Consider the following 25,842-nt stretch of genomic DNA (forward strand, 5'->3'; position numbering starts at 1 on the left):
TTTTAGTAACACCCAAGTACATGTATCTACACATTTATTGTTCACAATAACAATTGAAAAACAACATACATATAACGAATAACAGAAACAATAGTGTATTAATATATTAGTAGCATTACTGGAATTCAATGAAGTAGATCCTGGAAAACAAAATAATATCTAATGCAGCTATCAAAACATTTATCAATCACTATATATTATACACTACTAATCTGCATGAACTGTAATGTGCACCAAAATTTGTATATGGACCCAAAAGATAAAGTAATCTGCACTAATTGTAATCTGCAAGGTAAAAAAGAAATACAGTTAAATGTACAATAATTGAAAAATTTTAAGAATGTTATAAAAGTAATTTTTATACCTTTATCAAAGATTTTCAAATATTTCTTTGTAAACCACATTTGTAGTTGTAGTGGTTACTTTTCCATCTTCATCCAGAATTAAGATTTTTAGTCCTTTCTTTGATGTCACTCTAGAAATTGCTACGTACAATTGTCCATGAGTAAAAACTGGACGAGGAAGATAAAGTCCAACTTTAGAAAGAGTTTGACCTTGGCTTTTGTTTATTGTCATCGCAAAGCATAAGGATATTGGAAATTGCCTCCTTTGAAATTTGAACGGGATGCTGGAATCAGAAGGTGTCAAGTTCATTTTTGGTATGAATATTTTGTTACCAACATTTTTGCCAGTTATTACCGTAGCAGAGATAATATTCTTTCCCAAATCATTAACTTGCAACCTTGTACCATTGCACAAACCATTTACTTGATCAATGTTTCTTAAAAGCATAATTGGTACGCCAACTTTCAATTTAATCCTATGATTTGGAATTCCTTAACATTTAATATCATTTAGAAACTTTTGAGTAAACCACTCACCTTGAATTTCTTGATCATCATCAGATTGGCAAGGATTGTCTGAACTTAAATAAACTTGTTCTTCACCAGGAATCAAAGATAAAATGAAGTCATTTACTTGTTCAACACTATCAATTGTAGGGCAAAGTATAGCACCATCATCAAAGAATTCAGGAGTCATGATATTTTCAATTAGACCACCATAAACAAATTTGACTAAAGAAAGTAAAGGTGTTTCACTTTCCTGAATTAGAAGATCTGGTGGTATTGAAAGGTTGACTTCACCACTTTCATTCAAATTCATATTTCCATCTCCAATTTTAAGAATCCAATCAGCAAATTCTTTTATATCTTTTGCACTTTCATTTAAAGCAGCAGTCTTTAACCTCATGTTTTGTGATAGCTTAAGAACTGTGCAATATTGCCACAAATCAGAATAGTTAATTGATGAGTTCACAATATCATACCTTGATCCCTTTCTTACACCAAATGGTTTGTCAGCATTATGTTGATTCGTAGCTCTCATAATGTTTCTCAATGTTCTATCAAAAGCTTGAAAGCATAGCTTATTCATCATAGGAGCTTGATCACATATTATAAGTTTTGCTTCCATCAATAGTTTAGCACGAAGACTTTTTTGATTGATGTTACAGGTTGATAAATCATTGATTGCTAATGGTATGCAAAAAGTAGAATGAGCAGTTTTTCCTCCAAGAAGCAATAAAGATGCAATGCCACTTAAAGCTACATTAAGGGCAATCATTCCCTTTCCTCTAATAGCAGCTGACAAAAGTTTCCAGAGATATGTTTTTCCAGTACCACCATAACCATATAAGAAAAAGAAATTCCCTACCTCTGAATTCACTGTTGTCATAATTTTGTTATAAACATGTAGTTGCTCATTAGTGACAGACTGCAATAGAGATTGATGTAGCTTCTCCATTTGTTCTTTATCATAATTCATTTCATCAACAATGAACCTGTTTTGAAATTTGAATGAATTTGAAAGATCAGTTTGAGGAAGGCAACTATAATCTGTTAAAGCTCGCCCATTTGAATTTAGAAGTTCTTGTACTTCTAGTACACAAAAATTGTGTAAATCATGCTCTTGAATTTGAAAATCTACAAAATAGAACATGTAATTAATACATAATAATGGAAAAAACAGTGTAGATTAATTCAATTTAGTACCTAGTATGTTCAAGTCTTTTCTTTTTTGATATAGGATACCATCTACAAGTAAAGTCCAAGTTGCATCCCAAACAACATTTGGCTTAGACATTGTATTCATGATTAACAAAGCAACAAATAACCTTCTAAGTTGATTTCCAGATGCAAGATGGCTAGCCTCTTTAATAGCATCAATGAATTCTTTGTCATCTGCCAATAATCCTAATTCTTGGCAAGCCTCTTGGTATGTGGAGAATGTTTTACCATTAATTGTCTTTATGCTATCATGATCAATACAACCTTTTTGTTTTTTTAGTAAGATTCTCATGTAGTAGCATTCACATGATCCTGGAGGAACATATGTTAGTCGACCAATACTATAACCTTGCTTTCTTGGTTTCCATTGTTTTTGTTGAGACATCCAAACAAACTTTGTTGGAAATTCAGCATAGGTCAAGTTTGTACCTTCCTCAAATTTTTTGTTAGCTTCAAACCAAGCTAGGAACATGGTGTTCATATTCTCATTCCTATGCAATACATCATCAATTCGATCATCATCTTTAAACAAAACTGGTTGTTGATCTTGTAAGTGAAAAGTTAAACGTTGAACAGCTGGCCATCTATGATGGATATCAAAGCCATAAATTCGCCAAACTGCTTCACATGAAGATAAATATCTACAATCATAGTATCTTTTTATCTCATCAACAATACGCATCTCTGTAGATTCATTCTCTTTGTCTGTAATTTTAATTGTTGCTCTATCAGGACCTTTGTTGACATATTTGAACAAATAATTGATTGAGTTGGATTTGTTGCAATATTCTGTATTAACATGAGCTTGATAACACATTAAGAGAAGAGGACTATACGGCACCACATTTGCATTACCTAATTTATGTCCATTTTTCAACACAAATAAACCATCATCTCTACGTCTATATACAAGATATCCATCTTCATCAATTGTAGTTGAATGTCTAAATTTTTTAAAAAATTTAGAACACCGACCTTCTTTCATACATGGCGAGTTGAATCTAGCGGCTCCGCAAGGACCATGTATCATATATGTTTGAACATCCTTTGAAAGTTTAGGATAGAGATCTGGATGAGAAAGTTCAGCAAAGATGACTTGATCTATATGCTTTGCATTTTCTAACTTGTTTGAGTCACTCAACCATAGTAATATATAAGCATGTGGCAGACCTCTCTTCTGAAATTCAACTGTATACATACCTAAATTTGGAATATAATTATTAGAGAAAACAATTGCCAGTAAGAAAAATAAATTAAGAAAAGTAGAATGGTATACCTGCATTGACTTTGCCAAAGAAATGATTCGTCTTGAAATCTGTCATCATTTGGTCTAATTTCATTTTAACAATGTCTGGCATATCTAAAGCAGTTAATCCTCTTGATTTGACAAAATCAAGAATTTCAGGCCAATTTACATTACATGTGATTGTTATAAACAAATCTGGATAGCCATACCTCTTACAAATTGTCATAGCATCTTGGCAATTATTGAACATGTATCTCATACCACCTATAAATGAAGCTGGAAGAATAATACGCTTACCAATGGAAGAAGGATCAGTTTTACATTTGTTAACAGCTTCTTGTAACCCATTCAGAATATTTGAAAGAATGAGTTTTTGATTATTTCGTATAAAAGACAACCTTTGGGCTTCCATCATAGTGTATGTATCCACTAAAAATTGTTGAAACAATCTACATGAATTTACAACATTACTAAATTCAACCTTTCTATTTTGTATTCTGAAAGCAATGAATTCTTGTAAAGAAATGCGAATTCTCTTTCTACTTTGTCCATATTTTTGACAATCTCTAATTGGAATATCCTCTTGATAACCATCCTCTCCATATGGGAAAATCAAAGAATATTGAAGAGGAATGAAACATGTGTGTGTTTCATGTAGTCTTGTTGACTGACCAGAAACTTTCTTGACAATGATGTCCCTTCCTACATCTAAGGTGCTCAAATCACCAACAATCAATGTTGCCACTTCATCTGCTACTTGTGTATTGTATACTCTAGGATCCTTAAAGCGATGTCTAAATAACCTCAATCCAAAATCTGATTGTTCATCATCATGTATAAAATCTCTTACTTTTCTGAATGTTTGAGCAAGTACATTGTGTTTGTCAATCATTTTCTTCAACTCTTCGATCAATGATTTATCAAATATGGATTGCTGACTATCAGACCTGTAAAATTAAAAATTAGACCATTATATGCGCAATGATGACTAAAACATAAATAAACTATTTACACATACCCAAAGTGACTAACTCTGTTAGTTGTTTCATTTTCTGTGTCATAAATATATAGTTGTGCAAATTTTGGATTTGATCTTTTTTCAGGCAATAAACTTCCAATGCGATGGTAATTTTGACTGCTAAGAATAAATTGAGGAGGACCCGGTCCATCGTTGATTAAGGAATGGATCTTAGCACCAATGGATATAAATGAGAACATGTTGTTGTAACTTCTTATGTAATATAAGAAATGCTGGCTTGTACTGTCTTCACCTTTTAACAACTTTTGAAGCAATTGTGGAGGTTTCTTCAACAATGGAAGTTGTACTTTTCCCTTTTGACAACAAAGAGAGAAATCAACTTGTTTTAATCTTTTGCATTTATCAAATCTGTCTTCGTACCACAATTGAGCTTGACAATAGGGACACTCAAGTGAACACTCCCCAACATCAACATTTCTTAAGTACATAAAAAACATATATGTCATTACTTAAATAACATTTATACTTAAATATAAAAACACTAAAAAGTATTGTTTCACCTTGAATTTCAGCTTTTGAATACAAATCAGATTTGAAATGTCCAATTATGTTATCTGAAAGAAAATGAAAAACTAATTTTATAAAAAGAAACAGTAAGTATTTATTATTTAAAATGAACCATTATTGATTACCATCATTTTCATCTTCTTCAGAATTATTGTCAAAATCCAATATCTTCGAAATAGATCTAATAGCTTGCTCCCGAGAAGGTTGACAGAATTGTACACCTCGAACATAGATTGAAATGAATATTAGCAACCTGAATTTGTAACAATTAAAGAAATTAAAGTAATGAAATGAATTTTGTTTATATTGGAAATTACCATGACTTTGGTTTTGTTGAACATAAAAAGGATTAACAACTTCAGAAAAAGCAGAACAATTTAGTGAAGCATGACTGGAGCTGCTACCCATAATTTCTTTTGGTAATAGTTCTTGTGTATTAAACAGATTGGTTTTGCTTCTTCCAATACGACAATCAAATTGAACAATACCTGCAAGTACATCCACAAATTAATGAACTGAATTATAAATTTATAAAAACAATAAATATTATTGATATATATGATTTTGTAATTCTGTTCTTAATTTAATTTATCAATGAAATATAATTATACATTTCAATAACTAAAATAACTTAAATTTGACTTTGAAAAACTAAAATAAAAAAAAAGACTAAAATATATTAAAGCACTGTGTTTGTACTTTTTCTATTAAGAGAAAAACGTTAAAAAAATTAATATATTTTTGATTTGTACTTGTGTTGTTACTGTTGTTGTTTTGCAAAATTGGAGCATTGGTAGATTTAATGGAGGTAGAACCATGAAATTCTAATAAGAGAGGTAGTAATAGTAAAATTTAGTATGAAAGGAATTGAAATCAAGATAAGATAATAATAGATATATAAAGAATTAGTAATTAAGCATTTTTATCACCAATGGTATTACTTTTTTCTGCCAACTTCTGATTTATAATAAGTTTCCTTCTTCTTCGTGCAGCTTTCCCATTATTTTGGTCAAGTTCTGCAAAATGCAGTTAAATAAATGATTATGAAATGCATTTAAAGATGAAACAAATTGATTATGAAATGATGTCATCTAATATCCATGTGTGTTAATTGTATAATATGCATTAAAGATGAATAATAAGACTAATAAGTCTGTAGTGCTAGCATTTGTACTGAATTTGAATGAAAATTAAATTAAATAACAAACTTACCATAATATGTCAACTCGGAAAGTGGCTTTCTATTTGTAGATTGAATTCTTTTATTCTACACGTGTGTATATTCATTGAGAGATAAGTAGGTTTTGATAGTTGCATCTGGGGTAACATTTTCTTTCCATACTGGTAGAATTGTTAAAAAGTCAAATGAGAAAAGAATAGATGTAAACTATGCAACACAAATAATAAACATATAGAAAACTATCACACTGAAAGTTTTTACAAAATCCATATTTGTCTTAGTGCATTGAGTAAATTGATTTTGGTGCCTTTTTGATATCAATATTTGTGAAGGAAATGAAAAACAAATTGACAATACTGAATGCAGTAATAAATTTGTTGGATGAAATTTATAGTGAATGAAAAAATGATTACCACAATTTCTTAACTGAGAAAGAGGTGTAGTATTTGGAAAAGGAAATGCTTCACTTGAACTGGATTTGTCCTCATTTGTTATTGCAATCAAAAGAACAAAAAAAATAACATACATGAAGTAAGAGTGTAGATTTAATTGAATTTGATGAGAAACGAATGAAATGAGATAGAAAAAATGAAGAAACTTAAAAATGCAATGTGAGAAACATAAATTTATTTAACCTGTGGACTTCATCAAGGTATTGGAAAAATTTTGTGAGACAATGTTCTTCCTTTTTCTTCTTCCATTTGTTGAATCCATTTTGTTGTGATAATGTTCAAAGTGTGCAGAAGTTATGCATTGTATTGTTGTATTATGGTGTTTTACAAATTCAGAACATGTTGGAAATCAAATAAGATTAAGATTTAAAATTAATAATAGAAAAGTAATAACAAAATCAATTAACAATGCACTGTGAAGAAAGTAAAGCAGAAAGCAAGAAAAAACCTATTAATAGATGTAGGCACATTTTTAGTTTTCCACGCACATTCTTCCTGATTCAGGTACTAACTGTACAAACTTTTGACAAAAAGAACAAACATTTCATTGATATGGAAATATCAGAACTGAACATATAACTCAATATTTGGAAAAACGTACCTTTTTAAAAAGATTTGATCTGCAATGTCCAAATTGATGATTTGTAGACAATGCAAAGCCTAATTTCAGAATGTGCATCTGTGCTATATGTCCTTTTTTGGCAAGCACAAAAGTACTATGGTTTGTAATAGTCAACCCTTAAAGTAGACATTTGTTTCTACATTGAGTGTAACATGCAACTACTAAAGAAAGGGCAAAACAAAATTATTTTATTGTTTTGAATTTTAGAAATAAAAATAAATTCTAAGAAATTAAATTTAAATTAAAAAACTTGTAAGAGAGTTCAAACTGAAATGGGTTTTACTGTTTTCATGGTTACTATATTATTCAAATAAGTTAAAGATTACTAAAAAACAATTAAAATAAATTTTGCAACAAATATTAAAATAATTTTTGTAAAGAAATTAATAAACTTTTTTGCAAATTATATTCAGTTAGTATGTCCAAATATTAGTACTGCAAAATATAAAATTGACTTCTATATTATTACTTCTAACCTTTTTTTAAGAAAATTAATCAGATCTTTTAACATATTTGAATTCTTATCATAATCATTTTCAATTATTTTTATTATCCGAATTGAAAAATTATTTTAGAAAATGATTATTTAAATAAATTTTGTATTAGGAAAATAATTAAAATATAAAACTTGACGATAATTAAATTAGGTAAAATACTTATAGATATGGCTTCTAATTATTAGAAGCAACAAAAAAAGATGCTAAAACTATTACAAACAAAATAAAAGCAAAGTACTTTCAAAGTTCTTCAAAAAAACCATACAAAATATAAAAAGTAAACTAAAAAAAGTGCAATATTAAAAACTGCATTCTTTGTGGACGTAGACTTTGATCTTCTTCTTTTTCATTTCTTTGTCAGCTAGAAACACAAGAATATCTCCTTCTTCCAAATGATTGAATGTGCAGAAGTCCTTCCATCCCTTCCTAATCTTACTTGACTTCGTAGGTGTATTACGGAGTAGAAGCTTACATTGAACAATGAAAGTGTTGTGACGTCCCTGCAATTCCAACCTCCTCAATCTACGTTTATGAACGTAATCTGCAAAGTCAGATTGTAGGTCCTGAAAAAAGAACAAAATAAGAGCACAACAAAAAAATATAAAGAAAATAAAATATAAAATGAAAAGTTCACCAGATGGCTGGCTTTGCATTGAGATTTTGACAATTTCATTCTAAAAAGATGTTTTTTTCGCAACCGAATTAGGTTTGAAAGAAATTTCGCACCAGTCGATATTGTAGACATGTTGGAGAATACAGTGATGTGGAAGGTTGAATTGCCAACATATCTAAATATAATTTGATGGATATGTTGCAATTTATAAAAAACTCTTAGGCTATACCAACCATCCGTGAGAACGGGATGATTCACATCCATATTAAAAGTTAACTGATGTTGATTGCCTTCAATATCTTCCAACTGCCAAACCGGTCTTAATTCCTCACCAAAAATAGAAAAAAATATTGGATCAACATGTCTGAACTCCTAATGAGACAAGAAACAAATAGAAAGGTCAAAAAGATGAATAAGACAAATATGAAATTGACGATGAAAGCAAAAATATTTAAATCCAGGAATAAAAACATGCATGGGTGATGTAAACAAAAAAAATAAGCGACATAGACGAAAAATGTATAAAAACAAAAAACAGAAAAGTAATGAATTTGAAGGCTTAATGAAGAAAGTTGAGATCTTTAGAAGAAATAAATACTAAGTCAGAGTTCAAGCAAAGTAAAAATATAAGTTGTGTTATGAAAGACAAAAAAGGTTGACATACATGAAAAATGCATCAAAAACAGAATATTTAACGGATTTCAACGATTATTGAAGAAAGATGACATTTTGATAACCAAATAACAAATGAAGTAAGATTTGGAGAAGAAGTAAAAAAAAAATTGCATAGATGATGAAGGAAAATATAGTTTGACATGAACCAAAAAACGACCTTTGAACGATTATTGCACAAAGTTTGAATTTTTAGAAAGAAAATCGAGAATAAGTAATATTGTGAAAAAAGTGAAAAAAGAAATACATGCTTTTGAACGATTAAGATGAAGAAGCAATGTGGTACGGTTTAAACTTAAAAAAAACAGCAAAGCACATACTTTTTCAAGTTTTTGTGAAGTAAACGTACCTGATTATGAACAAAATGATACGTAGTGAACCTTCCTGAAGTTTTTCTGGCAGTGACACTCAAAGAGGAATCCATGGAAGCAAGTGTAGGGGAGTGACCTTTCTTTTTCAGTGATTTTATAAAAAACATAAAACTTGATAGTAAATAAGACAAACAAACGGTTATATAGATATGAAAAGACTTGTAATTAAAGCAAAATTAAAGAAGGGTTTTTGAAAATACAATCATATTTAAGAATATTTTTAAATTAATTTTGAGAAAATAAAAATGACTTTCAAAAAATTTTAAAGAAATATACATTTTTTTAATAAATAAAAACAAATAAGAAGTTGAAAGAGTAATAGAAGATAAAAATAATATAATAAAATATTAAGAAAAAGATAAATAATTACTAAAAGAATAAAAGTTAATATTATAAAAATTGTATTTTTATATAACAAAATTAAACGTTTATTTAAAGTTATTTAAAATAAAAATAGAAAATATAAATTTAAGACACTAAACATAAAAAGAGGTAGACAATTATTTTTAAAATTGTAAGAGTAATCATTTTTTATCTGAAAAGTTAAACAAAATAAGGAAGAAAAATTATGATTAAGAAAATAAAAATAAACTTTAATTCTTTAAATGGAAAGTTACGTAGGTTTTTTTATTTGTTAATCAATATGTGAAAGGAGAATTGTGAAAAATATTTGATAAAGGAAGAATGGTTTTGAAGACATGAAATAAGTTTTATATGTTGCGAAAACAATAATGTAGTTGAAAAATATACATAGATAAAAACTTAATGACTTTGAGGTAGCTAGCATTATAATGTAGTTGACATTAAAAATAATATCAACACTTTGACATTATGCTAGCAATATATACTCAATTTTAAAAATAACCATATACAACAAAAGGTATATAAATTTCTAGAAATATATTTAAAAAAGGTACACAAATAGTGAAAATAAACGATTTTTTATAACCAAAAACACAAGGAAAAACTTCTACTGAACTTAATTAATTTCATGTAGCTAGCATGATTATGGTGTTGACAATGTCAAATTATATCAACACACTTTGATTCAGCTAGCAAATTGTGAATGTAAACATAGAGTACAGAATTAAGAATAAGCATGAAATCTATTCAGAATTGAGCAACATTTGATGTAATTCATAATTAAATTAAAACATAGTTGAAGTAATATTATTTTCAAAATAACAACCTAAGACAAACACAAAATAGTGGTCATGAGTACAAATACATAAAAGCAGCAAATGTTTTTCAAAAAAGAACATAACCAACATAAAAAACCAAATAAAGTCTATTACAATTTGTAGTCTATCACTTTTCAATCTTGATATTCTTCTTCAACATCTTCACTGGAATCTTCTTGTTTTCTTGAACCATAGATCGACTTTGTCTTTTAAGTGCTGGGACAGGTGGTTGAGTAGCCAAATCAAGATTGTTCAGATGAGATGGTTCTTTGTGGGTTAACTCATCAATTTCAACATCAATTACATCTTTATTTTTCAAGGATTCTTTGCAGGAACATGGCTTGATACTATATTGTTCAAATGATCACTTAGAGTCTCAGCATCATTTGATTCTTCTGTGAATTTGATTAGCAAATCCTAAAACAAAATTAAACAAATTAGCATATACAAAGCTTTACAAAATAAGTTAAATTGTAATCTTCAACTACCTCTGCAATGGAATCAGATGAGATTTGATTTGTTCGCTCATTTACTTTGCTTTCTTCTTCATTTGTAGAGTATAGATCCTAAAAATTGTATCCAATCGAAATAATATTAAAATTAAAGAAAAATATAGGATAAGACGTCAAAAAAAATAAATAAGATCTTACCAAAGACTTAATTTCAACATCAGAAAAGCTTTCAATTACTTTTTCATCCATGCAAACTTTTTTAACTCTGAATGATTGTTTAAATTTGCTATTATAATCATTCTTGCACTCAACTTTGAACAGATAGGTCTTATCAATTAGGACTTCAAACTCTTTAGGCAAGTCTCCAGCAGTAGTGTTCTATTAAAAAAAGGATAAATATAAATGATGTCAATTAATGAAAAAGAATTACTGTACATAACAATAATGATTAAAATAAGTGGAAACGAAGTACCCAATATAGAATAGGAAATAATTGATTGTGAATTCATTTGAAAATCAAACAAAACATTTAAGTTAAATGTCAACAATATAAGCATAAATGATTATATTAGAAACTTAACCTTGTCTTGTAAGTCAAGAATGTCAGAGCATGATTTCTTCAACATTGCACTTGCATCACGATCAAATACAACAAAAGTTGTAGAATCTGTAGTATGAATTACACGAAGTTTCAGTTTATACCTAAAAAAAAAATAAAGACATGATGAACATTATTAAGTTTTCTTAATATTATATTAATAAAATCATATTCTGAAGATTAATAATATTACCTAGGTGTAACCTTAATGACATGCTTGTTACACTTTTCACAAAAAAAACATTTTGGAATCAGGATATACTGCTTTGTTGCAGATACATGTTGTATACCACCAATCATCATGATCTAGCACATGTTTGATAGTAGCCTTTACTACAAAAGTACTTTCCTATAAAATAAATAATGAAACAATATGAAAAAAAATAAACGGTAATTAAATAAAAATATTTATGTGCAACATAGAGACAAATATTTGAACCTGTTTAAAATCTTTGAGACCTTCAATTGAACTCCTAGGATGCAGCTTAATGAAATCATCTTCTAAGCTAACTTTAGAAGAAGCAGAAAGTTGGGTAAGAGGTTGAGAAGGAGATTCAGTACTATCCCACATCCTACGTTAAAAAAATATGTTATATTACAAAGATATACATATATCTATGTATAAACAAAGATATATCTTATGTATATATACTTACATTTTTTTCAACTTGGTTGCATCTTCACCATTACAGTTAAAAATTATCTTGGTACAGTTCATACAGTTTTGAATAGAAACTTTATCTACAAAAGACAACATGTCAAAAATAATTTTAAAAATTAATACAACTGTAATAATCAATCAAAGTTAGTTACCTTGGAAGGTCTTCACTTTGCAATAATGTAAAGCAATGACAACATGTTGATCCTCTCCAGAGGCCAGAAATGCATTTAACATATCAACATATTGACCAAATAAAGTACACTCCAGTCGCAAACTATTGAATGTTAAAAATCACATAAAAAGAGAAGCAGATGAAATACATAAAAATAAATAAAAAACACTAAAGAAGAAAAATAGATGAAATCCGCTTATCCATCAGCTTCAATAAGGATGACATTCATTTTGGTTTTCTTACCAGCTTTCTCTAGCTCCCTTTCTGTTCCAACACCAGTAAACATTCCAATGACATCTACAGAAAAAGGAAAAAGAAAGAAAAAAAATTAACAAAAAGTTATACGAAAAAAGAAAGAAAAATAAGAAAAATATACTTACTAACTAAGTAATCTGTGTCAAAACCAGCAGCTATGATTGTTGAAAAAGGGGTGTATGAAGTTGTAGTTTTCGGAACTAAGGTACTTTCAACCATATTGACCTTGGTTCCAAATTGGAAGTTGATCTTATAGGCGTGATTTGTAGTTCTATAAGAACCACCATTACATGAAACACTAAAAGATTGAATGGTGTAAACCTTATCCTCTTTGATTTCAGACTGGAATTTGTATATCAATGTGCGTCTAACAGATGCATGGATTAGGACACCCTGCAAAAACAGTTTGATAAATGAAAAAATAAAAGCATATTTAAACTTATGGGTAAAAATAAAAAATTTAGGAAAAGTAAAAAAATAAAAGGCGTTTATAGTTTTAGGAAGGTACCTCTTTGTCTTGAAGAACAATTTCCATGGAAAATGGAGTTTTTCCTTTTGTGTAATCTTCAACAAACCATAACCTTACAACTCTTGCAACGATTTTCCAACTTTCCTTCTCATGGTTGAGTTCTTGTAAGGAGTGAGTGTGTTTTGGGATAACAGACATGGTTTAAAGAATGAGGGAAATGAGGGAAATTAGAGTATAGTAAGGAATGAAGAAAGGTCTGCATACATGTATTTGTACAAAACAAAAACACATAATAAAAATATTGGAAGATCATAAATAAAAAACAACACCATACGCATGCTCTGGTTTTCATTTCAAAAATTTAGAAACAATCGGGAAAAGCAGAAGCAGATTTTGACATGAGTAAAGATATTTACTAAAACAATACGCAGACTATGGTTTAGGTTAACCAAATGGAGTAAAAATTGGGAAAAGTGACTGAAAAATATACGAAGACCATAGAAAAAAACAAAAGTTGTTTTTCACATGGCTCAATGTTGTGCAAGAAAAGGAAATATGGCAGAGAGCAGTACAAAAAGACAACATAAAGTCACTTTAAATGTTGGAAAAGGTTGACAAATCAACAAAAATAGGAAATAAAGATCTGATTTCAAATAAAGATGTAGTTTGAACATTTGTAAATTTAAAACACAAAGAAGAAAAAGGAAAGAAGTAAAGTAATGCAAACAGTAACAAAAATGTTGTAACGTAGATGAAAAAGGAAAGAACTGACTTTATGTATGCATATCAAAAGACATAAGAATTAAGTAAACCTGAAATGTTGGGGTTTCTTGAAAGTTGAGGTACAATCAGATCAAATTTCAACAAACATTAAGAATAAAAGGTCATATTATATCATGCTAATATTAAGAAGCAACTTTCTCGGGTAATAGAAACCAATAAAACATGCAATAGGTCACAAAAAAATAATTTTCAAACGATAGTATGGAAGCTCTTTGAATCAACAATACAAAAAAAAAATCAATACAACATATTAAAGGGATTCCATTATATCAATATTCTTGACTTACATTTAAAAGTTGGTTACCATTACCAACTACTCCTTGGTCTCTGCTTACCACAATGCCATATTCATAACTAATCAAAAACAAATTTGCTTATGACTTATGATGGCAACAATTTCTACATTTAAACAAAATTATACCTGAAATCTTGGCGTCTCTTGAAAGTTAAGGTGAATGGAAAGTAAGAGAAAATATAAAAATAACATAAGAATGAAATAAACCTGAAATGTTGGGGTTTGAATTAAGTAAACCTGAAATGTTGGGGTTTCTTGAAAGTTGAGGTACAATCAGATCAAATTTCAACAAACATTAAGAATAAAAGGTCAAATTACATCCTGCTAATATCAAGAAGCAACTTTCTCAGGTAATAGAAACCAATAAAACATGCAATAGGCCACAAAAAAATAATTTTCAAACGGTAGTATGGAAGATCTTTGAATCAACAATACAACAACAACAAAAATCAATACAACAAATTCATAACTAATCAACAAGAAATTTGCTTATGACCTAAGATGGAAACAGTTTATGCATTTAAACAAAATTATACCTGAAATCTTGGTGTCTCTTGAAAGTTAAGGTGAATGGAAAGTAAGAGAAAATATAAAAATAACATAAGAATGAAATAAACCTCAAATGTTGGGGTTTGAATTAAGTAAACCTCAAATGTTGGGGTTTCTTGAAAGTTGAGGCACAATCAGATCAAATTTCAGCAAACATTAAGAATGAAAGGTCAAATTACATCTTGCTAATATTAAGAAGCAACTTTCTCAGGTAATTGAAACCAATAAAACATGCAATAGGCCACAAAAAAATAATTTTCAAACGGTAGTATAGAAGATCTTTGAATCAACAATACAAAAAAAAAATCAATACAACAAATTCATAACTAATCAACAACAAATTTGCTTATGACTTAAGATGGCAATAGTTTGTGCATTTAAACAAAATTATACCTGAAATCTTGGTGTCTCTTGAAAGTTAAAGTGAATGGAAAGTAAGAGAAAATATAAAAATAACATCATAATGCAATAAACCTCAAATGTTGGGGTTTGTTGAAAGTTGAGGGACAATAAGATCAAGCTTCAACAGACATTAAGAATAAAAGCTCAAACTTCTTCATCAGACATCAGAAAATCAATAACAATGCAAGACATGTTTAATCAAAACATATGAATTAAACAATACAACATATTAAAGGGATTCCATTATAAATTTAATTATAACAGAGAAAAGAAATTTGATTAGAAACTAGAATCCGTAGTGCTCGTCAGGATGAAGTTATCTTCTTAGAGTTAGTGAAGGAATAACCCCAAAAACAATCTACATAAACTAAAATAACAAAAACATGAGTTAGATTTCTAAAAAATAAAATGTAAACGAAGTTGGAATCAATGAAATTAAGAAAAAATTAATTAGGGTTGCAAAATGAAAAGTGAAGAGATGAAAATAGAAAGTAAGATTAGAAGAACATATCAGATTGAAATGGTAGGGTTTGAGGCGGCAAAGAAGTGGAGAGTGTTTGATTTAGCAGAGACCTCGAGAGGGTTTGAGGCGGTACAGAACCACAAAAACAATCTACACAAACAAAACAAACAAAAACATGAGTTAGATTCTAAAAAAAAATGTAAACGAAGTTGGAATCAATAAAATTAAGAAAAAATTAATTAGGGTTTCAAAATGAGAAGTGAAGAGATGAAAATAGAAAGTATGATTAGAAGAACATATCATATTGAAATGGTAGGGTTTGAGGCGATAAAGAAGTGGAGAGGGTTTGATTCAGCAGAGACGTCGAGAGGGTTTCAGGCAGTACAGAACCATAAAAACAATCTACACAAACAAAAACATGAGTAAGAAATGAAAAATTAGGGTTTCAAAATGAAAGTGAAGAGATCAAAGTTATTACCCAAGAGCGATGGAGAGCGTTTGAGGCGGCGTCAGAGAGATGGTGGCACAGAAGCACAAAAACAATCTACACAAACAAAACAAACCAAAAAATGAGTTAGAAGCCAAAAAAAAATAATGTTAACGAAGTTGTAATCACTGAGAGTAAGAAAAAAAATTAGGGTTTGAGGAGAGCGTTTCAAGCGGCGTTAGAGAGGTGGCTAGGGTTTGAGGAGGTAGAAAGGGGGAGAGTGCGATTCGAATGGAGAGGGTTTCATGCGGCACAAAAGTGGAGAGGGTTTGAGTCGAGAGAATCATGGAGATGGTTTGACGCGGCATAAATGTCGAATGCATTTGAGAAGGAAGAGAGGTGGAGAGCGTTTGTGAAGGAAGAGCAAGAGAGAGCGTCTGAGGTGGCGACAGAGAGGTGGCTAGGGTTTGAGGAGGCAGAGAAGTGGACAGTGCGTAAAACAGGGTAGGGTTCGAGAGAGGGAAAGTGAAGAGAGGTGGAGAGCGTTAGAGGTGGAAGAGAGGTGGATCGCGTTTGTGGAGGAAGAGCGAAACAGAGCGACTGAGGCGAAGGCAGAGAGGTGGCTAGGGTTTGAGGACACAGAGAAGTGGAGAGTGCGTAAGAGGGCCTGAGAGGGAAAGTGAAGAGAGAGGGAAAGTGAAGAGAGAGGAAAAATGTGAGTGTGGTGGAAAGTGAGAAAGAGGGCTGAGAATTCATAAGAAGATGACACGTGTCCAAATTACCTTAAGAGGTAAAAAAAAATTGAATTCTGAAATTGTAGAAATTCTAAGAAAATGACACGTGTAATTTTTTGCTTTTTGTGATTCTTTGAATTGTATTATAAATAGATATATATTTGTGTTCATTTCTTCAATTATCTCTCTGAACTTAAAATTATAATATCACCATTTTCTGAGTATCGTCCTAATCCAACCAGCTGCAAAGTGACCGATTGTATTTGAATTTATTCTGTTGAATTCTCCTTTTTTATTTTGTATTTGTTTTTGAAAATCTGTCCTGCAGATATCTAATAAACGCAAGCAAGCTCAGGCTGATCTCATTAAACAACGGAAAAAGAAAATAGATGAAGAGATCCCTGCAGTCGTATTAATGTGTTATAGTTAGTTGAACTTCTTCTAGTCTCGTTCTTCCTGTTTTGTAACTGCTATTTTATCTAAACACTATGTTTATCAAGGCCGAAGGGAAAATGTTCATTTGTCTAAACACTATGTTTTTGTAACTGTGATTCAGGTTTGAGCTTTGGGTCGTGATATATATGGTAAGTTTTATAGTTTGTTTATTAGCGTTTGTTGTGATGGCTCATCATGCAAAAAAAGAAGGGGGTTGGCAGGGATCTGTTTACGAAATTGTGTGACCAGATTGTGGCCCAATTTGTCCGCGCTCGTTATGGCAGGCAGACTTCCTCTATAAGGAGGTATCAATTGGTGATGCCCGCTTTAACGTCAACTTAGACATTTAAGTGTCATTTGAAGTGCAACCACTTGGCTAAAAACCCAATATTATTTGGACCTTGGAACACAACCACTCATGTCTAAAACAAACAATTTTTTATGTCGGACTATTCAAGACTTAAGTCTCCAATTAAGTTGATTTCACATTGGTGTTGGAAGATGAAAATGAAGATCAAGATCCTAAACATGTTTTGATGTTTCAAGTACTCAAAAGTTTTTTAATTCAATTAAAAGAAAATGTCTTTTATAAAGATAAAATGTGAAAAAAATGGTTTTATGACTTGTGTTAATCGATTAAATAATCAATTAAATTATTCACCAGAAATTTTAGAACAGGACGATCTATTACCAATTTAGTTAACCGATTAAACCAAAGAACAAATTTAAGTATTCTCGATGTTCTCGTGAATTAATTCACTCACACCTTTCATAACTTAACATCCTTTTCTATGATAAATACAAAGCGGATTTGGTTTATTAACATGTGCTATAATTGATTAAAACATAAAGCATTGTAATTATTTATTCAAATATTTCTAAGAATAATTAATTAAATGCTTGAAATAGTTGACCAAATAAGTCTGAATTTTCTTAAAATGTTTTCTTAATTGTGTAAATAGAACTTTGCTCCCATTTTTTTTTTTCATTTAGTAAGGGTGCTTACAATTAATTTTCTGAGAATCTAAGAGGTTGTGTTGTGCTAATTTTACAAGTCTCGTGCTTTGCTTTCTGTGTGAATTTTTGGTAGATTCTTTCCTTTTCCTTGTTATTGGAAGTATTTCGGTCTATATCTTATTGTGTAATCAATAATTGATTTGGTTTGTAATTTCTTTGGGTCTTCCAAATGTAGAACATATTTCCTTGATGATGTGTTTCGATAAGACAATTTAAGAGAGTAATTCATTTATTTGGAGAATTTAAATTTCTTTTGAGTAAAATGACTTGTTTGGATGAAGAAATTAAAAGGAAATTGAAATTACGAAATTTTAAGAAGGTATTTCAAATTACTAAAATAATAGAATTTGAAATTCACTCAAAAAGAAAGGAAATTTAAATTTCACAATTTGTGAAATTTTTCATTGTTCAAGATTAGAAGTGTAAATTTGGCCTAGACGACCCAAATGACCTACATGAGTCGAGTTGGCCAGACGACATACAGAGGTCGAGTCGGTCAGACAATCCAGACAGGTTGGGTAGGCCCGACGACATAGACGGATCCGGCGGACCGACAATCAAGGTGGGTCAAGTGGGTCCGACGATCAAGGTGGGTCGACAACTTTGATGGGCCAAATGGACTAGATGACCCAAACAGGCCTAACGATCCAAACGGATTTGGCAGGCTTAAAAACCCACATGCGCCAGACGAGCCCGACAACCCAAATGGGTCGAGTATGCCCAATAACCAAGACGAGTGGAGCAGGCCCAATGACCAAGATGAGTTGGGGGCCGACGACCTAGACAGGTTGGGGTCATCGCTAGGTCGATGACCTAAACAAGCCTGATAGGCCTGACGATCCAAATGGGTCTGACCAAAAGAGCTCGACCACCTAGACGGACCGAGTCAGGCCAACTACCTAGACGAGCTACATCGTCGTAACTACTCAGACGAATCGGGCAAGGTCGACGACCTTGACGAGCCTAATCGATCCGATGTCGTAGATGGGTCAAGCAAGCTCGATGAAGCAAACGGGTCAGGCGATCTCCATGACGCAAACAAGGCCAACTAGCTCGACAACCCAGACTAGTCCGACGACCCAGACGGGTCAGGCCGACGACCTAGGTCAGCTAGGCCAACCCGACAACTTAGACAAGTCGAGCAAGATCGACGACCTTGATGTGCCCGACCAGCCTGACAACCTAGACTGGCATGTCCGAGAAGAATTAGTCTTAAATTTGTCTAAATTTGGCCGAGTTTACTTCGACCGAAATTTTGAAAATTTTGGTTGAGTTAGCACCGACTGAAATTTGATTGACTGTGATCGAGTTGGCTCCAACCTATATTTGGCCAAATTGGACTGTGTTTATGCTGGCCAAAATTTGGCTGAACTTGGTCGAGTCAACTCGATCAAAATTTGTTAAATTTAATTTCATAATTTATATATTAAAATAAATATTATTAAAGTGAAATTTTATCTTGTAAGAGAAATTCATTTATTTTATCCAAATAAGAAATTGAAATGTAAGGTATTTCAATTACTCTATCCAAACATATTATTTAGAGAATGAAGCGAATTCAATTACAAGAATTTCAATTTCTTAGAATTGTTGAAATCCTTCACCCGAGGTGAGTGTATTCAATAATTGATCTTGTATTATTTGTTGTCTTCTGCTTGTTGCACTATTCATCTTCTTCTTCCTCCCTCTTTCAATTTTTTTTCATTTTTTTCTTTGTGGTCGTCGCCGTCGTTGCTGCCACCATCGCCACCGTCGCCGTCGTCACTGCCACCGTCGCTGCCGCTGCCACCGTTGTTGTCGCTGCCACCACCGTCGCGGCCGCCGTCGTCTTCTTCTTCTTCCTCTTTCTTCTTCTTCTCCTCCATCTTCTCTTTCTTCATCTTCTTCTTCTCCTTCTTCCTCTTCTTCTTCTCCTTCTTCCTCTTCTTCTTCTTCTTCTTCTCCACCTTCTCCTTCTTCTTCTTCTTCTTCTTCTTCTCCTTCTTCTTCTCCTTCTTCTTCTTCTCCTCCTTCTTCTTCTTCTCTTTCTCCTTCTTTTTCTTCTTCTTCTCCTTCTTCTCTTCTTCTTCTTCTCCTTCTTTTTCTTCTTTTCTTCTTCTTCTCGTCTTTTTATAAGGTGAGGTTTGGGCGGAAAAAATTCCACAGATTTATCGACAGAAAAAATTCGTCGGTAATTCAAAATTGGGCGGGAAATTTCCCGCTTCTTTTACCGATGGATTTTTCCATCGGTAAATTTGTCAGTAAAAAAAATTTGAATTACTGACGGATTTATCCACGGAAAAAGTCATCGGTAATTCAAATTTGGGCGGGAATTTCCCCCTTCTTTTACCGACGAAAAAATTCGTCGGTAAATATGTCGGTAAAAAAAATTGAATTACCGACTAATTTTACTGACGGATTTTTCTGTCGATAAATAAAATTTGTGTTACCGACGAATTTTTCCATCAATAATTAAAATTTGAGAATCGGTCGATACAATCCGTCGGTAATTCAAATTTACCGACACAATTATATCTGTTGGTAATTTCAATTTTTTTGTAATGTAAGTAAATAAACGTCTATAAAATAAAGTAGTATTTTATTTGTAAATTTTTTAAATTATAAATTTATTTTTACTTTCTTTCTTCATAAATGTGATTATGATATTTGTTATTTATTTATCGAAGGATTTTATCCATTGATAATGTGTCAACTTCTGTCGGCAAATAATAGACCAATTTAATATGGACATTACTGACGAATATATCTGTCGATAATGTCATCATCAGGAGATTTTCCGTCGGTAAATTGGTTGGTAATGGTAATTTACCGACGGATCATAATCCGTCAAAATTTATCCGTCAATTATTCCTATTTTTGTTGTAGTGTAGGTGTATGTGGTATAATCGTCTTAATGAATACTTGTTAACAGAAGGGTGTGAAAATGATCATTACTTAAAGAAAGTTGAGATGAAGGATCTTGGAAAGGCAAAAATTTGTTTGAAATTAGAAATTGAGTATAAATAAAGGTGTTCTTTTACATCAAGAGTCTTATATAATGAAAGTGCTTAAAAGGTTTTAAATGGACAAGTTACATTCATTATGCACTCCAACAGTTATAAGGTTGTTAGATGTTGATAAAAGTTTTTTTAGACTTCTAGAAAATGATGAAGAACTTCTTGATACAGAAGTATCATATCTTAGTGCTATAGAAGAACTAATGTTTCTTACTAATTATACTCGATCCAGTATTACATTTGCTATAAATTTGTTAAACAACATATAATTCTTCACCTACAAGAAGACATTGTATTGCAATAAAACATATACTTCCTATTAGTAATAAGATACACAGAAAAGTTTCACCACATTCTCCATTCTTCCTTCTTCTTCTTCCCTCCATTAATAGATTTATTTTTTAACAAATTTATTTTGACTTTTTTTTTTATAAAAATGTGTACATTTAGCAATAACTATAAATAAATAAATATCTATAAAATAAAGTAGTATTTTAATTGTAAATTTTAGAAATTATAAATTTATTTTTACTTTCTTTGTTTATAAACATGTGTACAATTAGCAATATTTAAATTTTGGCCTATTAAGAGAAAATAAGTTAAGGGTAGAAATTATATATATATATATATATATATATATATATATATATATATATATATATATATATATATATATATGTTTGAAAACGTGAAACAAGTTTCGTTTGAAGGATGTTATTATAAGAAAGAATAACAACTGTAAAGCTTACAAGTTATATAGATAAATATTAGAAAGGAATTAGGAATTAGAATACAATAAGTAATTGTTTTAAAATAATTATCCGGATGAAATGAGTAATGTTTTAAAATGATTAAGAATAAAATTAAAAAATAAAATTGTTTATACGGAGAAATAAAAAGAAACAAAAACGGTTAATATATAAATATAATGCTTGTTGTTAGCCTTGGATTGTAGGCATTGGAAGGAAAAGCAAAGAGAAGTTGAAAGGCTCCTAAGCCACGAAAGCCAAAATTGTTGATGAAAAAATAAAGTATTCCCGCCGTGGGAAACCATTTTATGTTCGAAAAAGAGAACAAGTCTAAACTTGCCGTTGACGTGGCTAATGGCTTTCTCATTAATTTATAATTTAAGAAGATTACAGAAGAACAAGTACTAATAAAGAATGGTTCTTCACCTAATAAATAATTAACTCTAGGTAAAGATGAATAACAAGTTAAACAAAGGGTTCATCCTTATAAATACCAAAGATCAATTAGCCAAAATCATAGAGAAAAAGAGTGCAAAAGAAAAATGAAAGGTGTGTATTTCCTTGTGGCCATCTTGGCTTTCACGTCGTCCATTGCCTCTGCCTATGATCCAAGTCCTCTGCAAGATTTTTGTGTAGCTTTGAATGATACCAAGAATGCTGGTACGTATATAGAAATAAATTATTTACATGAACATGATTCTAAGATTATTACGATTAGAGATTGATTTTGCACTATTTATGGTTACAGTATTTGTGAACGGAAAACTTTGCAAAGACCCAAAAGTAGTGAAAGCACAAGATTTTTTCAGACACGTGGAAGCTGGTAATACATCGAACCCACTTGGTGCACAAGTGAGTCAAGTGTTTGTGGATCAGCTGCCAGGATTGAACACACTTGGCATATCGATGGCTCGTATAGATTTTGCACCAAAGGGTTTAAACGCTCCCCACACTCACCCTCGCGGCACAGAGATCCTTATTGTTGTTGAGGGAAGTCTTTATGTTGGATTTGTGAGTTCCAATCAAGATGGAAACCGTCTCTTTACCAAAGTCTTGAACAAGGGTGATGTCTTTGTCTTCCCAATTGGTCTCATTCATTTCCAACTGAATGTCGGTTATGGCAATGCAGTTGCCATCGCTGCTCTCAACAGTCAAAATCCAGGAACTATCACTATTGCCAATGCTTTGTTTAAGTCCACTCCATCTATTTCTTCTCAAGTTCTTACCAAAGCTTTCCAAGTCGACAAGAGCATAATTGATTACCTTCAAAAGCAATTCTGGACCGACAACAACCACTAGTCATTCTCATTCATTATCCATTTCCTCTTTCTACTGTTATGTAATAGGTCAAAATTTGTGTAACTTCTATTTATATGTGGTTTTTGCTATATTTGGAGTTCAATTTAATTTATTCTATAAGAATAACATTCTATTTTGCTCAATAAAAATATATCAATTTCAATGATTGTACGTACCATACTCTTACTCATTCTAAACTTATATTAAGTTTCTTTCTCTCCAAGTATGTGTTTTTGACCTATGTCATGCCCTCAATTTATAAATTTTCATAATTAGATTTGGACTAGATTTGGTACTTGAATAAATTGTAAGAGATAATCCTTGATATATATATATATATATATATATATATATATATATATATATATATATATATATATGTACATATATACATATATGTATATATATATATATACATATATACATATGTATATGTATATACATATATATACATATGTATGTATATATATATACATACATATGTATATATATATACATATATACATACATATGTATATATATACATATATATATATATATATATATATCTTTTAATTTTTTGAGATTTCATATCTTTGAATTATTCTTCAATTATTCTAACTTGTAATTGGAGTATCCAATTTTGTGGATATATAATATTGTTGATAATTTTTTACTATTGAATATTCCACTTATTTTGTGAATAAATTGTAAGAGATAATCCTTAATATATATGTATGTACATATATATATATATGTATATATACATATATATATATATATATATACATATATATATATACATATATATATATATATATATATGTATACATATGTATACATACATATATGTATATACATATATGTATATATATATACATATATGTATATATATATACATATATGTATGTATATATATATATATATATATATATATATATCTTTTAATTTTTTGAGATTTCATATCTTTGAATTATTCTAACTTGTAATTGGAGTATTCAATTTTGTGGATATATGATATTGTTGATAATTTTTTACTATTGAATATTCCACTTATTTTGTTGATAATGTTCCCAAATCTCTTAGATTTTTACTTATTTGCAAAATATATCCACATCATTTATTTTTTTTCCATTTTTTTGGAATAGAACTTGAAATATCAAATAAAATCTAAAAATAAAATAACAATTAAACATAAAAATAATTAAAATAAAAACACGATAATGTCAATTATCAATAAAGGGTAAGGATAAAAGCAACTTGATAATTGTTATCTCTGCCACAAGTGAAAATGTGTGTAGAAAATCATACCCTCTTTTTGTGCGTAACCTTTTGTCACTAGACGTGTTTTAAAGCGTTTTATGGCTGCATCAAACGTATATTTAACTTTATATATCCACTTGCATCCAATAGCATGCTTTCCTTTCGGTAAAGGAGTCATTGTCCAAGTGACATCCTACTCAAGAGTTATCAGCTCCTATGTCATGGCTTTCTGCCAATGTTCATATTGTAGGATTTTGGTTCAACATGTGAGTCAATGACACAACAACCTGCTTGAAGGAAGGAGATAACCTTGCTAAAGATACATGAGCCTTGGTAGGATATCTAGGTTTCTTTTTAGTTTTAACAACAAAAGAAGTTTGAAAATCTTGTAAATAAGCAACATTATTTAGTAGACCTTCTAAGATTTTGTTCTAGAATTAACATTATTCTAAAACAAAAATTTTGTTCAGTATTAACATTATCATATTCATTCAAGCTAACATGATGATCAATGTTCTATTCATTTTCTAATGTTGTTTTTAAAAACAGTGTTATTATTTAAATTATTAGACTTAGGAACAATATGATCAAAATCATAATCATTGATTTGCTAAAAAAGTAGATGTATTCATTTTGTCAACATGACTCTCTTGAGAAATTTTTTTGAAAGGAAATGTGCCTTCATAAAAAATAACAGTTCTAGACACATGAATGAAGTAGGAATTTAAATCATATATTACATAACCATTAACATTTGGTTTGAGCCTGATGGATGTGTTAACCAAGAAATGATCATGTTATTGCACCTCTTCCAAACTTGGTATGTTGGATTTATCTTTGCTGGTTCAGGAGTAGAGCCATCAATAAACTCCATTTTGGTTTATGCATGATAATGTTAATTTTTGCCATTATCTTAGTTTTCTTTTGTTAACAAAATCAACTCCTTTTGAGCTTTTAACCCACTTAATCCTCAATTTTACTTTGCTTTTGTGAATAAATACATTTTGGGTTACATTGATATAAATATACTATTAATCCCCATTTTTTATGTCTATATATAGATTGGAAGTTTTTTCCAAAAACCCAGCCAAATGAGTGACCCATAATGGCAAGGAGAAGATAAAAAATGTTATAAAAAGGAAGCAACAGTCATCGTCTAGCAGTTCAAGAGCAGCGTCAAGCACCAACTTGATTCCAAGGAGTCAACACCTAGCGAGAAAGGCTCAGCATCAGGCATTAGAGTGTTCTAGATAACTACCACCTGGCGATATCTGGAGACCGCCCGACGACTCCTACAACACTTCCCTTTCTTCTTCTTTGCTTGTGCCTGGCGATGGAAGGCTTCCGCCAGGCGCCACTTTCGCTAATGTGGCAAGTTAGCCTTATTTCTTCATTTTT

General features: G+C 30.6%; 3 protein-coding genes and 1 pseudogene across 3 annotated transcripts; 1 reads left to right on the top strand and 3 right to left on the bottom strand.

The window, feature by feature from the left end:
* Positions 1 to 369: 369 nt before the first annotated feature.
* On the bottom strand, positions 370 to 1,760 carry LOC114183703 (annotated as a pseudogene).
* Positions 1,761 to 2,034: 274 nt separating this feature from the next.
* Positions 2,035 to 9,318, bottom strand: LOC114184561. Its single transcript, XM_028071866.1, has 8 exons — positions 9,244 to 9,318; positions 8,452 to 8,594; positions 4,984 to 5,111; positions 4,852 to 4,905; positions 4,584 to 4,644; positions 3,985 to 4,259; positions 3,343 to 3,741; positions 2,035 to 3,266 (listed from the first exon to the last, which is right to left on the bottom strand). The coding sequence occupies exons 1-8, from the start codon at positions 9,316 to 9,318 to the stop codon at positions 2,035 to 2,037; spliced, it is 2,367 nt and encodes a 788-aa protein (XP_027927667.1).
* A 1,443-nt stretch (positions 9,319 to 10,761) lies between these two features.
* Positions 10,762 to 13,251, bottom strand: LOC114184562. The gene is made up of 10 exons (XM_028071868.1): positions 13,093 to 13,251; positions 12,710 to 12,977; positions 12,573 to 12,626; positions 12,153 to 12,237; positions 11,936 to 12,068; positions 11,739 to 11,845; positions 11,480 to 11,600; positions 11,097 to 11,276; positions 10,935 to 11,012; positions 10,762 to 10,863 (listed from the first exon to the last, which is right to left on the bottom strand). The coding sequence occupies exons 1-10, from the start codon at positions 13,249 to 13,251 to the stop codon at positions 10,762 to 10,764; spliced, it is 1,287 nt and encodes a 428-aa protein (XP_027927669.1).
* A 9,185-nt stretch (positions 13,252 to 22,436) lies between these two features.
* LOC114186110 (germin-like protein subfamily 1 member 7) lies at positions 22,437 to 23,287 on the top strand. Its single transcript, XM_028074135.1, has 2 exons — positions 22,437 to 22,563; positions 22,652 to 23,287. Exons 1-2 carry the CDS (start codon positions 22,446 to 22,448, stop codon positions 23,200 to 23,202), a joined length of 669 nt encoding a protein of 222 aa, XP_027929936.1. The 5' UTR covers positions 22,437 to 22,445; the 3' UTR covers positions 23,203 to 23,287.
* The last annotated feature ends 2,555 nt before the right edge of the window (positions 23,288 to 25,842 follow it).

The sequence above is a fragment of the Vigna unguiculata genome, chromosome 5 (genome assembly GCF_004118075.2).
Source record: "Vigna unguiculata cultivar IT97K-499-35 chromosome 5, ASM411807v1, whole genome shotgun sequence".
Lineage (NCBI taxonomy): Eukaryota > Viridiplantae > Streptophyta > Magnoliopsida > Fabales > Fabaceae > Vigna > Vigna unguiculata.